The sequence below is a fragment of the Neophocaena asiaeorientalis genome, unplaced genomic scaffold (genome assembly GCF_003031525.2).
Source record: "Neophocaena asiaeorientalis asiaeorientalis breed wild unplaced genomic scaffold, Neophocaena_asiaeorientalis_V1.1 scaffold134, whole genome shotgun sequence".
Classification (NCBI taxonomy): Eukaryota; Metazoa; Chordata; class Mammalia; order Artiodactyla; family Phocoenidae; genus Neophocaena; species Neophocaena asiaeorientalis.
Window position 1 is genome coordinate 17873876 of NW_020185339.1, and position 15745 is coordinate 17889620.

Consider the following 15745-nt stretch of genomic DNA (forward strand, 5'->3'; position numbering starts at 1 on the left):
AGCTCAGGGGCCAGTCTCCAGTCGTGAGCTCATTCATACATGGGAAGAGACTTCACTTCTAAGCTGCCTGTGCCTTGGGGCCTATGTGGCAGGTAACTCAGAGCAAGACTCAGCCCCAAGCGCATTTCCTGAATTCATGGCCCCTCACTACTGTGGTCAGGAATAAATGTCATCCCAAATCCGTAGTCTTGTAAACCCAATAGAACCACAGGCTCTTTAACTTTGGATTTCAGAGGCTGTGATTACTAAAGTTTCTTCAGTTTACAGACCCCAGAGGCTATGCTTCATTCCCAAACGCTAAGGAGACCACCATGTCCCCCCACTTTTTTCTTAATTAAATTATAAACCCATTTTTGGGAATGGCAAAAGTACACAGACAGAAAACTCATACAATTTGACCCTTGGCGCTCTATATCCATTGATCACTGTTCATGTTCGTTGCTGTAGATTAAGTGGGACCCCGCTGTACATTATTTGCTCAAGGGGCACCAAAGTCGGATTACATTGTGTGAAAATGTGAAGAACTGTTGAACAACGTCGTTTACGCCACACTTGAACATGGAGCTCTACAAAGGGCCATTCAATGGATTGAAATAATTTACAGAACACTCATCAGGAAACAGGTACTAAGAACCGTTCACTCTATCCTAACGACCCACTCCAAGCATCCCCACCCAAACAGAAAGGCCAATTTGGTAAATCTACTTCAGTGAGTTCTGTGGATGGGACGTGAACACTGTTATATCAGCTGTGAATACATATTCTTGTGGAAGTGGAGTCAGGTAATCTTTGTAGAACCATAATTTACTCATCATCAAAATGACCCACTTCCCAAACTGCACATGAACCGTTAAGATCCTTGAAACTGGGGCATAACATCTCAGGGACTTATTTTCTTTCTTCTCTCCCCATTCCTTGTGACTTCCCACCTCCCCACTGTGGGCTACACCTGTGGCGGTAAAGAGAACCACATACAGGTGAACCCTCTCAGCTGCTGAAACTTTTAAGGAACTTACTGGGTGTTATTCTGGATCCTTTGTGAAGTGGCCACTTTGTCTTATCCTTGGAATCTGAAGGCTTTTACTAAACAAAGTAAGGATTAGTGAGTCCTTACTCACTCTGAGGTCACATCCTTCCCTGGGAATTGGAAAAAAAAAAAAAAAAGCCTCAGGGTGACAACAGAGTTATAGAGAGAAAAGACAGAGACAGGTAAAGAAAGGGAGCGATGGGAGGGTATTCGGAAATGTTTCCTCTGAGGTCTGGAGCAGCATGTCCTCTGCCGTGCGAGGCAGCAGAGTCCTGATCTGGAGGGTGGAAAGGCAGTCCTCGTTCCATCGCAGGTGTCAACAGCAAAGAGAGGAGACACCGGGGAGGATTACCAGGGAGAAGTCTGAAGAAATGAGTTTGCAGGAGTAAGATCTGAAAAGCTAAAGTTAAAGCTTGTAAAAGAACCCTTCAAAAATTAGTAAGTTCAAAACACCTCTGCCCTTTTGACGCCCTCTGTTAACATCTTACTCATCCATCAAATAAGGAAGTGGTTTTTTAAGAATCCTCTTTAATTTCTAAAAGATTTAAAGTCTCCTCCCCCATTACTTCCACCCTTTTCACTGTTTCTGTTTCCCCGTTAACAACAGAGAATTAGAGACCACAGTGGAATCTAGAAAGAACTGGGAGATGATCTTAAAAGTTTCAATTTCCTAGAAATTTGGGAAGGTTGTTTAAAAGGGTTCGTGCTATTCAGAGCTCAGTCCTGGCTGGGTTTCCATGGTGCCCAAAGGTGCTGAAGGACCACTAAAGCTCAAGGGGGAGAGGGTGGGGGGGGTGTTGCAAAAGATGCTGAGCTGGGTCTCTCTTTCAAAATGGGCAAGAAGGATGTTGTAAAAATTCAGAGGTTTACAATACCTGGAAATATTATATTTGAAATAATTTTTTTCACTACTTAATCCATTTGTGAAATCAGGCTGCAGGCAAGCCACCAGCAGTGTGACTTGGAAAGGTAACAGTATCTCATAAATGTCATCTCTCTTTGCATTAGAATGATTAGACTGGCGAACTGAGGTAGAGATCAAAGTAATGTCTGGATTTTAATACAGATCCCCATTTTTTCCACATTGATGCATTCGCCAATGAGCTGAGAAATCAAAGCCCATACTGTAACTCTTAGGTGGGCACGCAGTTGGCTGCCAGTTTGAAATCAAAGTGGTCCAGAGGGGTTAGTTCTGGCCACCCATTTTTCTGAAAACAAAACAACACCCCCAAACCAAAAAACAAACAAAAAAACTCTTCCTCAGTAAGTTCAACGACAGAGTAGATAAAATGCTCATAGGTTTACAGATGGTATAAGCTGCTGCTGTTAGGACAGTGGTGATCTGTACCTTAGTAAAAACAAATGAATTCAAAGCAACCTTTTTAAGATAGAGGAGAAACAGCATAAATATGGGCTAAAGAAAAACTGTCTGTGGGTGAGGATGTTAGAGAAAGAGGGAGTCAGTGGAGTTCAGCTGACTGTGTGAGTGATGTAGTAGAGACCACACGGAGAAAACAAAAAAAGCCATGGTTCCAGGATGCACAACTGGGAGGAAGTCGTCCTGGAAGCATGAGGTCATCGTCCCACCTTGGCTGCTCTGGCTCTTACGCCAGTACCGTAGCTCAAAGAGACAAATGCCGAGGGGAGCTGGGGATTCAATTTAGGATCCTCAGGCCTCTGTAGCACGTTTAAAGGAACCCAGGTCATCTTGTCAGGGGAAGGGAAGGCCGGTGAACCAAGGACTTGTGCGCTGTCTGCTTTCTCCGTTGGCACAGAGGAAGACACGGGGGCTTAGGGGAGCTAGAAGTTGTTTTCTAGGCAACAACAGACCTCTGAAGGGGTTCATGGAGTAGTGTAACCAGAAAGTCTTTAAAATTAGACTGTTCTAGTCTGCAGTGAACGTAGGGGATGGACTTGGAAACCCTCCAGGGCCTGATCAGGCTTGGGGAAAGAGTCACAGCGATAGCTCTGGAGGACTGTCCCTTCCCAGGTTCAGTTCAAGCAGTGACTGCAGAGGTTCTACCCGCTCCTGCTGAGACTTCCACCGGGACCCAGGGAAACGACTGTTACGAAAGTCAGCCGGTGGGCTGCAGCTCGCGCTGGGAACACCCCACTGTGACAACAGCAAGTCTGTAGCAAGAGCCAGCCCCCTGCCCCACTGCATGGAATAAGAGGTACTCACTGTCAGCTACCAAACAATCCATTGTCACCTTTTAGCCTTACCCCGAGTGCCAGAGACCAACACTGGTTACATTCCAAGGCCTGGAACTCAGATCCTCCTGCCTTTGGATTCAGACGCTTCTGACTCATCCAGGCTACACTAAGCCTGAAGCACCGTGCAACGTGCGGGGCAGAGCGGTGGTGCCTTCATTACAAATGGTGCAGCATTGGATTTTCAAGTAAGTCTAAGTGTTTCTATTGTCTTTAAAATGACACAGGATATGTCCAGTTATTAAAAAAAAAGGATGAAATTACAAAATACAAATGCCCGTGTTAATTTAGCTAGTCTCAGACATTACATTCGAGAACACAGAAAAGCCGAAGGGTCTCCAGTTGTAAGCACACGACTAAGGAAAGTTAAGGATTGTTGACTTTTGTCACTAATCCGTTTTCTCTTTCTAATCACCTCCCCGTATGCTCGCTCAGTTGGTTTTTACATTGTGCAAGACTTGTCTGCTGGACCCTGGGAAGGCGGGGTGGGCCCTACTGTAGGGTTTGTTTTTGGAAGAACAGCAGGTTTCGGCCGAAGGGCTGGGGGCTTCAGCTGCACGCCCATTCTGGGCGCCACCATAGGCTTGAAAGTACTCATTGTGTCACTGGAGGAGCTAGTGCTACGTCGAATCTGAGGCTCCGAGCTCCTGAGGGCAACGTTGTGCAAAGGGCTGAGAGATTCCGTGGACGTGGCAGGGGTGGGAGAGTTTTTCACTTGTTCTAAGGTATCCAGCACCACATCGGGGGCGTGCTTTGCTGTACTCTGTCTCTCCAGTTCTCGGAGTTCATTCAAAGCAGTGTTCATCGTCTCTTCAATATCCTGTTGAAGAATAACCAGAAGTGAGAGACGGTAACTAAACTTATTGCGGCGATCATTTTGAAATGTATAGAAATATCGAATCACTACGTCATGTGACAGGAATTAGCAGTGTTGTAGGTCAAGCATACTTCAAAAACAAACTCATAGCAAGAGAGATCAGATTTGTGGTTCCCAGAGGCGGGGGGTTGCGGGGATGGGCAACTGGATGAAGGCAGTGTAAAGGGACGAACTCCAGTCATAAGATGAATTAAGTGCTAGGGATGTGATGTACAACGTGATAAATGTAACGAGCACCACTGTAGGTTACGTGTGAAGGTTGAGAGTAAATCCTGAGTTCTCATCGCAAGGAGAAACATTTTTTCTTCTCTTTCTTTAATTTTGTATCTCTGTGAGCTGCTGGATGTTCACTAAACCCACGGTGGTAATCATTTCATGATGCGTGCAAGTCAAATCATTAAGGTGTACCACATAAACTTATATGGTGCTGTCTGTCAATGATAACTCGATGATTAGCTGAAAAAAAAATAACCAGCAAGAGAGACAGAGTAGGCTGGTCATGAACACTAATGTAGAGAAACCATATACTTCACTTCAAAGCAAGCAGACCAGCAAAAGCATGACGGTTTTAACACCAGCCTGTGGAGTGTGTAAACCTAATGCCATCTCACACGACTACCGTGACTCAATGTGCAGGAGACAAGAGATGCGATGGCGCCAGTGGCTCAAAGAGCCACAGGACAAGCACTGGCCATTCTGAGGCCCGTGGCAGCCCTCTGGTGGGTTTGACCTTACATGCTGACATCTGCGATGGAATTCTATTTCGATCTGTGGTAAAAGATGGCTTAAATTTAGATACCGCAACGATTTTTAAGAAATAAAAGCGTATAGGCATGAGAAATCAGGCTTCTTTCATTCATTCAACAGATAATAATTTTTGAGCACTTACTATATACTTGACTAACTCCTAGCAGTTCTTCAGAATTCATTGTAAGACTCCCCCTGATGCTTTTGTCCAGTGGATCTCAATGGAAGTGGTACTGCCCCATAGAGGGCATTTCTGTAATATGGTGTATGTGTATGTGTAGTTTTAAATGTCAAAATAACCAGGTGGCATTATTGGCGTTTGGTGCGCAGGGGCCAGAGATACTGGAGACCTTACAAGTGTCCTGGATAATTAACATGCAATGAATTGTCCCATATCCCGTTCAACTTTTAAATGTCCTCCAGACATTGATGTAGGTGAAAATTTTTTTATAATAGTCTGAGTCTAGAACCTAACTTTCTTATATATAAACACAAAATATTTTTTTCATGGTGTCTTCTAGGAATGAAACTATCATGTAAATTATACCCTGCTTTGGTTAGAGCTGTATGACCGAGGGTGGTCCACCATTTTAGAAAAATCATAATTTTTTTCCATAATGGGAACACCATTATGGAAACTGAGTCGAAACTAATTAACTTAATAATACTCTTATATCAACGTACATTTTTAATTGTATTTATGGTAAGTCTACATGTAGGTGAAAGCATCTCACTACTTCATTTGTCTTCTAATGTAGTTAAGCATTCTGAAATACATTTCTTTTAATACTAATCTCCTTTTGTTTTTCCTTTACATTGTATTTAGGGCTTTATATGTTTTAAAAAAATTGGCACATCATCAGTTTCTCAGATAATAAAGGGGGAATTACAAAATATTTGTTTTAAAAAGGTGAGGCGTGCACCATCGACAGATGAATGGATAAGTGAAATGTGCTGTGTACGTACAATGGATTATTACTGGGCCTTAAAATGGAAATCCTGCCACGTGCTACATTAAAGGCATTATGTTAAGTGAAATAAGCCTGTCACAAAAAGAAAAATACTGCATGATGCCACTTATATGAGGTGGGCACATACACAGTACCAAAAAGTATTTAGAATAGTGGTGGCCAGGGCATGGTGGGGAGGGGAAAAAGGGAGCTGTTCTTAGATGAGTACAGAGTTTTAGTTTTGCAGGATGAAAAATTCTGGAGATCTGTTACACAGCCATGTGAATACACTTTACTGACCTATACACTTAGAAATGGTAAAGAGGGTCAGTTTTACATTATGTTGCTTTTTTTAGAATTAATTTATTTTTGGCTGGGTTGGGTCTTCGTTGCTGCACGCAGGCTTTTCTCTAGTTGCGGCGAACGGGGGCTACTCTTCATTGTGGTGCGCGGGCTTCTCGTTGCTGTGGCTTCTCTTGTTGCGGAGCACAGGCTCTAGGCATGCCAGCTTCAGTAGTTGTGGCGCACTGGGCTTAGCTGCTCCACAGACTGTGGGATCTTCCCAGACCAGGGATCGAACCTGTGTCCCCTGCATTGGCAGGCGGATTCTTAACCACTGCACCACCAGGGAGGTCCCTTATTATGTTTTTTATACACTGCCCCACCCCGCACCAACACACACACATGGTGGAGTACTGTGTGAGATAGGGTGGGTGGAGAACCACTGCCCTGGTCTGATGGAAATACCTCTTCTCCATATTCCCAGGGCTTCTTCCACTCACCTGGAGCATTAGCCTGTGGCCCTGCACAGCAGCAACTGATTTCCATATCTGCCTCCTCCACTGAATTATAAGCACCTTCAGGCAGCGGCTGACTGACCATTGATTTAACTCTGTGTCCATAACACCTAGCATGGGAGCTGCCATACAGTAAGTGCTCAATAAAGATTTGCTAAATGAATAAACGAAGATCCAGTGATCACATATGGATGTCAATTTTTTTTTAAAAAGCTCTATCAGGGATTCCACTGATTTGTTTACTAAAAGAAATTGCATGTTTTTGGTATGAACACCATGATGGCAGGCTTACTTGTCCTCATGGGAAAATCTGAAGATGAGAGATGGAAAGATAAATAAAGGACACAGCTGGAAGCCATATTGTGAGGATGACATCACTTTTCAAGTAATTATTTTCATATGTGATTTCCATTTGACGCTAAATATATGGATTTGTTTTTTTACAAGTATTTGCCCCAGAGAGAACGTGTAGAGCCTGGTTTATCGGTCGAGTTTTTGTTTTTATGATTTACAATGAAAGGATTTTGGTTCTAGAAGCAAAAGGGTTAAAACAGACCTTATTATACCTTCCCACCACTAAACTCCTACTCCCTGTCTCTCTAACCTAAATGCTGTTTCACCTGCTTATTACAAGGAATGATGTGGTGGATTCTAGCCAAATATCATTGGTTCTAAAGAGACCTCAAAGGACTCTGCATTGCACTTCAAATAAAAAAAAAACCAAGAAGGTCAAGTCTTTCTGGTTTTTGCTGAAAAACTGTTGTGCACTTAAAATTGGTTTAATTTTGTAAAAACACATTAAACTCTCCACACAATCTAATTTGCTATCCAAAATCCTTTTTAGTTAGGACAATGAAAATAGCTTGGAAATTTGTCATATCAAATGCAGGTTTCCTTGAGCACTTTTTATTAAAAATAATCCATCTTTAATACTTCCCCATGTTTGTTTCATTAATTTCTCACTTCCTTTTTTGATCTATTCCATTTTTAAGCTTCAGTGATACCTGGAAGACACTCTACTGAAATGGTGAACCCTGAACCTATTCACCTCCTTTTTCACTGGCCATACACATATTTTCTTCTTTTTTTTTCCATTGAAGTATACTCGATTTACAATATTGTGTTGGTTTCAGGTGTACAGCATAGTGACTCAGTTTTTTTTTCCTGTCAGTCATACATATATTTTCTGATGGTCTGTGTTGTAAAAAGACCCAGAGGGAAATAAATGGTAGAATGAACGATGGAAAAATCCATTAATACTGTTTTACTTTGTCAATTCTTTTTATTTCTAAATTAATTTTATTTATTTATTTTTGGCTGCGTTGGGTCTTCGTTGCTGTGCGTGGGCTTTCTCTAGTTGCAGCGAGCAGGGGCTACTCTTCATTGTGGTGCGCGGGCTTCTCATTGCGGTAGCTTCTCTTGTTGCAGAGCACGGGCTCTATGTGCGTGGGCTTCAGTAGTTGTGGCGCATGGGCTTAGTTGCTCCGCGGCATGTGGGATCTTCCTGGACCAGGGCTTGAACCCGTGTCCCCTGCATTGGCAGGCGGATTCTTAACCACTGCGCCACCAGGGAAGCCCTACTTTGTCAATTCTGATCATTAGAAAAAACTACAAGGTCCTTCTCTGCAGTCACTATTGGGAAGTAAAGACACACATCCATTCAGGAGTGACAGAGGAGCCAAACTTGCTGTTCTTCAAACAGCCAACCATCATTTTCTCACTTCATTTACTGAGTAATCCACCATGTCCTGAGATGAAAGTGTCACTTTCATCATACACTACAAATGTTGTGTTTCAGGGCTCTCCATTCCGTTCCATCAGTTTGTCTGTTTTACTAGCTCTGGCATGCACTTAGGATCTGGTAGGGCTAGTCCTTCCTCATTCTTCTTCTTTTTTAGAATTTTCCTAGCCATTCAGCAAGGATGTGTTTGACTGTCCTGGGTCCTAAGTTTCTGCCGTGTCTTTGTTTAAATCACTATGAACCTAATACAGTTGGGCCCTTCCAGTATCACATGGACTTAAATTGAAGAATGGGTTAATTTCTCTTCTGTTGTCTTTAGTTGATTCTATACAAAAGACATGGCTCCAGAAAGTAACTCCGGTACGCCTCCTTCATCACACACCGGTACTTACCATGCGATGTTCTATTCAAAGCAGCCTACCTGAGCGATTGTCTCTGGGTCCAGTGGCTTGTGGTCGTTGAAGCCTGTGTATTGCCCTGATGATGTGGACCTTCTAATAGGAGGGCTGTCAATCTTCTTGAGGGAGTCGTGGCGGCTGATGTTGGTCAAGCTGCCGTGACCCGGCCGACGCCTCCTCTCGGGACTGTCATTATTGAGGCCACGGTTCTGTAGCAGGCCCCGGGGGTGACTGCCCAGGCTTGGGGACCCCAGGTCAATTGAGGAGTTGGAAAGACCATGTGGGGGATGGAGAGGGCAATGGCCATCACTGGTCCTGCCAGGACGCCTTACTGGAGGGGGTGGCTCTCCTCTTTTTCTTTGCCTAGACAGAGACAGAGAGCGAGAGAATAGGAGAGGTTATCACACAGGGTAATTCTGCAAGGCTGTGGATGCCATGGCCCCTCAGAGCCCCTGGAGAAGTGGAGGTTCAGGAGCCTGGTGACCCACTCCACCTACCTGGCTAAGTAGCCATCAGGATGACGGTCTGTTGGGGAGTTCATGTCCTTGGATGAAGACTTGTCTTCAGTCACTGGCCCACTGCTGGCCTCACTGTCGGCTTTTTGGCTTAGAGTGTCTGAAAACGTATCATCCCTGAAACGATGAGAATCAAGAGTGAAGGTCTTTTGCTAGACGAATGGGGACAAAAAAATAAGTGATGGCATTTATGTATGTAAGTCTTTCTCTTACTAATGTAACTTTTTTCTTTTCACTATAAGAATAGTAACGTTTCATGGCAGATAAATTGGAAAATTCTGAAATTCCAATAAAAATCGCCCATAATATAACGTAACATCCAGAGACAACTACTGTTCGAATTGTAGAAAATATCCTTCTATGCTTTTCTTCTCTGCCTGGGATACGTTTCTACAAGGATGTCCACAGGTATGTACAGTATTTATACTATAGATATTTATATGTTTATGTACTTTAGATATACATGACTGTATGTCTGCATGCATACATACACATATTTCTTGCATTCTGAGAGACACATTTTAAAACTTAGGCTGAATCAGTCACTGTATACATTTTATGTGGTATTTTTCTCTTTTCCTTGAAGAGCTGTTCATAAATTGGTGCTGCATTGTGAAATACCGCAGTCACAAAATTAAAATCACACTGTACGTGGTATTTTGTAACTTGTTTCTTTCACTTAAAATTATGACCAGACGGGAAGATGTCTCTTTAAGTATTTTTTTGAAAGTAGAGCTTTCTCATCAGCAAAATTAATAAATAAGCCTGAAGATGATTCTCTTTAGACTTGAAGTCAACATCCTCTCTCTTGGGAATCTGGAATTGAAACAGTAGACAGGCACCAAGAGAAGAGCCACCACTGTTCTTGGAATCAGCAGTGCCACTTTAGCTCCTAAAGCCATCCTCCGCACAGGGCATTTTCCTAAGAACCTGAACTTCAGAAGGTGTGTCTCTCACTAGTCCTTGGCTCCAGACCTTCTAGGAGAGTTTGGGAAATGGGAAGCTGTTGGCCCTGAAGTGCTGTTAGCAAAGACCCATTAGCAAGGTGAAGAACTGTGCCCAGCTCAGAAATTTTTGCTCTGTAATCCCTTCTGCTCTCTTCTCACGAGACCAAAGTCATTTTGAGAACAATAGCTGCTGGGCTTCCCTGGTGGCTCAGTGGTTAAGAGTCCGCCTGCCAACGCAGGGGACAAGGGTTTGAGCCCCGGTCCGGGAAGATCCCGGAAGATCCCACATGCCGCAGAGCAGCTAAGCCTGTGTGCCACAACTACTGAGCCTGCTCTCCAGAGCCTGTGAGCCACAACTACTGAGCCCGTGTGCTAGAACTACTGAAGCCCGCGCACCTAGAGCCCATGCTCCGCAGCAAGAGAAGCCACCACGGCGAGGAGCCTGCACACTGCAACTTCTGAATAACCCCTGCGCGCCGAAACTAGAGAAAACCCGCACGCATCAACGAAGTCCCAATGCAGCCAATAAATAAGTAACTAAGCAAACAAATAAATTTATATATATAAAAACAGTGGCTGGAGGCTTCTCTTGGGAGCGTCGGGTGATGGAAGTTGGGACTACTTACATGTCCTGCACCACTATGTACTGGTGGGGCACAAGCCCGTCGATCCCGTTGTGTCTTCCTTCCCACCAGTCCTCGGATGCGCGGTGATACAGCAGCAGGGAAGCACCCTTCTTGAAGGACAGTTCTCTGGCAGACCGCCCAACATAGTCAAACTTGGCTATTGCTTCTATAGGCTCATTTTCTACAAAGAACACACCAAAAGATGGTGAGGGCCAGGGTTCTCAGGAAGGCATGCTACACTAACTGAAAGGTCTATATGAGGCTTTAGAAATAAACAAGGTCATTTTAATACCCAGACTGAACAAGGTAATAAATAAATCATCAAGACAATGAGAAAATGATGCTGTTAAAAGAGATACAGAAAAATATTCTCTTGCTGTCATCAGTTTTTCAGGCAAAGAAAAACTGAACATTAGATCTTAGTTTCCACAGCCTCTTACTAGAGATACCATGACAGTCTAATAAAAAAATATTTGAAGCTTTGCAATATGATATATAAAATCTCTCCTTGGGTTGTAATATCCTCTTCAAGAGCTCCAGTATTATTTTGACCAATATTATTTGATCAAGTTCCCTGGCAACATGTTAATACCATTTAGAACATGGGAGAATCACTATCTCAGAACATTAAGAAGTTTATGCTTTATTTGCTTATTTTAAAAAAATCAAGTTTACAGAAATCACCACATTAAATACTATTTGAATACATTTAATTTCCTTATGTATTTTTTTTGGCACTCTCAAATCTTGAAACTACTACCAACAGTAAAGACAACTTTTATTTTTTCTAGTATCAAAACCAAATTCTGGATATCACCTGTGAAACAAGCATACCTACTCAAACGACCAGATTCAAAAATTATATCTTCTAGAGATCAAAAAATATTCAAGGGAACAATGGTGAGTGAAAAAAGCCAACCTCAAAAAGTTACATATTGCCTGATTCCATTTATATGGCATGCTTGAAATGACATAATAATTGAGATGGAGAATAGATTAGTGGTTGCCAGAGGCTGGGGTGGGGTGGGAAGTGACGGAAGGAAACAGCTAAGGCTATTAAAGGGTAGCACGAAGGATCCTTGTGATGGAACTGTTCTTGATCTTTTTTTTTTTTTTTTTTTTTTTTTTTTTTTTTTTTTTTTTGTTCTTGATCTTGACTGTGGTTGTGATCACACAAATCTACACGTGTGATAAAACTGTACAGAACTAAGTAAACACATACACGAGTGCATGTGAAACTGGTGAAATGTGAAAATGGTGGAGGGAGTATATCAATATCAGTTTCCTACTTGTAATATTATACTACAGTTATGTAAAATGTTACCACTGGGGCAAACTGTGAGTAGGGGGTATGGCATCTCTCTGTTGCTTTTCTTACAACTGCATGTGAATCTGCAATGACCTCAAAATTAAAAGTTGAAAAAAGCTATCAAGCTCTGGGCCTAGAATTGGAATTTCAGCTCTATTCTAATTCTGACCACAAATATTAAAGGCAAATAAGAGGACAAACTACTCAAAACTACAAGAGTTGCTTTTTGTGATCCAGCTTATTGCAAAAAGCCCTGAATCGGGGGCTTTATGATCCTATCTCCCCTCTCCCACCATCACCCCATCCTCATCCCTGCTACCAACAATAGGTGAGGAGGGCTTCCCTGGTGGTGCAGTGGTTAACAATCTGCCTGCCAATGCAGGAGACACAGGTTCGAGCCCTGGTCCGGGAAGATCCCACATGACGCGGAGAAACTAAGCCCGTGTGCCACGACTACTGAGCCCACGTGCCACAACTACTGAAGCCCGTGAACCTAGAGCCCGTGCTCCGCAACAAGAGAAGCCACCACCATAAGCATGCGCACCACAACGAAGAGTAGCCCACACTCTCCACAACTAGAGAAGGCCCGCGCGCACCAACGAAGACCCAACGCAGCCAAAAATAAATACAATTATAATAGGTGAGTAAACTGCTAATTAATAAGAAACAGAACAAAAAAGGGTCAGTACAAGTGGCGTATGCTTAGAGAAATCTGTCTATGCAATGAACAATACCTCATTTGCTAAAAACTGAGCATGTATCACTTTCCAAATACTCTAGAATATATGCACACATAATAGATTAAAACCTGCCTGTCAAATATTTTGTAAGGAACTTTTATCTTCTATTTCCCTTGGTAACAAACCTTTCCATTTAAGAGTTTATTGCTTCCCAAAGTTTACTGCAATATCTTCAATATCTGTTGTACTTATACGAAATAACTGCACAAGAAATCCTTGGATAGCCAGCTAAACTTTCTCATCTGATAAATTCAAACATCCTCTGGGATGGCAAGAGCATGAAAATCAACATACTGAAAGAGCTTAGGGTTTACCTTATATGCAGGGCCTGGGTGAATTTCAGCTCTATGTTTAAAATAAAGACACACCAAAAGGCCCCATCTTTTTGCCGGTGGATAATGTTTAAGGTGAATAATATTTCATATGGCAGGACCACAACACGATCTGCACATGGTATACTTCTCAGCAAAGTAGGTGTAAAAATCATTTTAAAACAATAGTTTAAGTCCTTTAATAATTGATAACTTTTAGATCGTATGTTAACACTCCGATATTCCATCCTAAAATTATATTTTAATAAAACAATAAATAGCAGCTTTATTAAATAGCCATAAGTCTGCTCACAGAGGAGGAAACAGAACTTTTATTCAAGGAGACTGACTATAGTCTGTTCTAAACTTGCACGTAAAGAATAAATCCTACTTGAACTGAAATGACAGATGCCAATTTTTTTACCCCAGTTCTCCCTGGGGAAGGGGTCTACAGCTCCCGGGCCACGGACCAGTACCTGTTAGGAACTGGGCGGCACAGCGGGAGGTGAGCGAGCAAAGCTTCATCTGTACTTACATCTTCATCGCTCGTACCACCACCTGAGCTCCGCCTCCTGTCAGCATTAATGATTTCATTATGTATTATAATGTAATAATAATAGAAATAAAGGGCACAATAAATGTAATGTGCTTGAATCATCCTGAAACTATTCCCCCGCCCCTGGTCTGTGGAAAAATTGTCTTCCACGAAACCGGTCCCTGGTGCCAAAAAGGTTGGGAACCACTGCCCTGGGGGACAGAAATCAACCTGTCTGTGGTACAGGGGACACAAACATCCATAGAGGAGTGAAGTCATGCCAATGAACTCATGCCAAAAAGAGCTTCATGATATGTAGTTTGCAAATTCTTTTTATGTGACACACCCATATGTTTAAAATTGTCTTACTGAAAAAAAGTGGAAAGATAACAGCATAACATAGCATACAATCTATGTACCTGTCAAAGGGAAAAGAAGAGAGAACTGTTAATATTCTTTAATGCCATTCAGTCTTACGCTGTCAACACTGGCCAAGGGCGATTTAAGACTATTTAATAGATATATACATATTTCATCATAATTTCATCATCATGCCCTCTATGTTCATTATCTCTTTCGGTTTTTTGAAACAGCTAGCCACAAGATTATCAGACTCTGCTTATATATTCAAATGTAAAGACGTTATAAAAGAATGACCAGATGAATCAGAAGTATACTTTACTGGTAATCCTACTACATCAACTAGTAATTCTGAGCAATTTCATTATTTTGACTCTTTCTATTCCCATGAGAGAAATTTCACAGTCAGGTGTCAATAAGCTATTTATACACATCTGAGTTTCATCATTGCAGAGGAAATCGATCTCAGGGCATGGAGACACACCATACCCCTTTCATATAGGGTCACACAGTCCTTTAAGGTCCTGCAGAGACTTTGTGGAATGCTACTGCTACCAATAACAACATTAATAAGGGTAAACACGATAACTTCATTTTCCTACAAGGCAATTATAATTTTGTGCAAGGGGAAAGAAAATTCAACAAAGCTGATTTTCTGACTGCCTGGTGCTATCAAGTCTTATATTTCCATTTCTTGTAATTTTATACAAAGTGCTAGTACATCACACTACCCCTTTGGGACCTTGCTGTCCCTGACACTTTCTCTCCTAGATCTGTTACCCACTGCCCTTGTGGATGATGATTCTGTTCTGTGACAGCCTGTCTTTTGGAAACAAAAGCTACTCTCTCTAGTGATACCATGACAGAGAAAAGAAAATACAATACCTAGATGATCAAAAAGACAATCAATACTCTAGTTAATTTAGTTACAGGACTTTAGAGTCTGGCTGCGGGCAAGGGTATCTGTCCTTTGTAAGCAATGCGTTTCTTTCCAGCAAAATCAGGCAAACATGATCAAAATATTATCTCAAACACAGAGCCCTCAGCAAAGCTGCTCTTTTGTAGCCAAGAGGTAAGAACAACTGACAGATGGTGCGGTGGTGAGACAGATGCTTGGAAAGAGAGATGGCTGGGGCTTTGTCTTGGGCTTTTCCTGCCACTGGGGCAAGCAAGGAAACACTCACAGAAGTCATCAGTGAAAAAGGGATGAATCACAAAGAAACACAGAAACTCAAGACAAAAGAATGGAGAGTGGCAGAGGGAGGGCTCAGAGACTTTCAAAAGCAATACCACAGAAATAGAAGCTCTCACTTTAGTTTCTTCTAACTTAAGTTCTAAAAATGTCAATTTATCCTACTTTTAAAAACACAGGGGCTTCCCCGGTGGCGCAGTTGAGAATCCGCCTGCCAATGCAGGGGACACGGGTTCAAGCCCTGGTCCGGGAAGATCCCACATGCCGCGGAGCAACTAAGCCCATGCACCACGACTACTGAGCCTGCACTCTAGAGCCCGTGAGCCACAACTACTGAGCCTGCGTGCTGCAACTACTGAAGCCCGCATGCCTAGAGCCCGTGCTCCGCAGCAAGAGCAGCCACTGCAATGAGAAGCCCAGGCACCGCAACGAAGAGTAGCCCTGCTCTCCACAACTAGAGAA

General features: G+C 42.6%; 1 protein-coding gene across 1 annotated transcript in view; it reads right to left on the reverse strand.

Annotated features, from left to right (window-relative positions):
* Positions 1-3647: 3647 nt before the first annotated feature.
* Positions 3648-15745, reverse strand: part of SRGAP1 (SLIT-ROBO Rho GTPase activating protein 1) — a 268726-nt gene continuing 256628 nt past the window's right edge. Inside the window, exons 19-22 of the mRNA XM_024737112.1 lie at positions 10837-11017; positions 9246-9380; positions 8772-9111; positions 3648-4058 (exon numbers count right to left, since the gene is read on the reverse strand). Of these exons, the coding sequence (XP_024592880.1) occupies positions 3681-4058; positions 8772-9111; positions 9246-9380; positions 10837-11017 (1034 nt within the window). The 3' untranslated portion in view covers positions 3648-3680. The remainder of the gene's footprint in view (positions 4059-8771; positions 9112-9245; positions 9381-10836; positions 11018-15745) is intronic.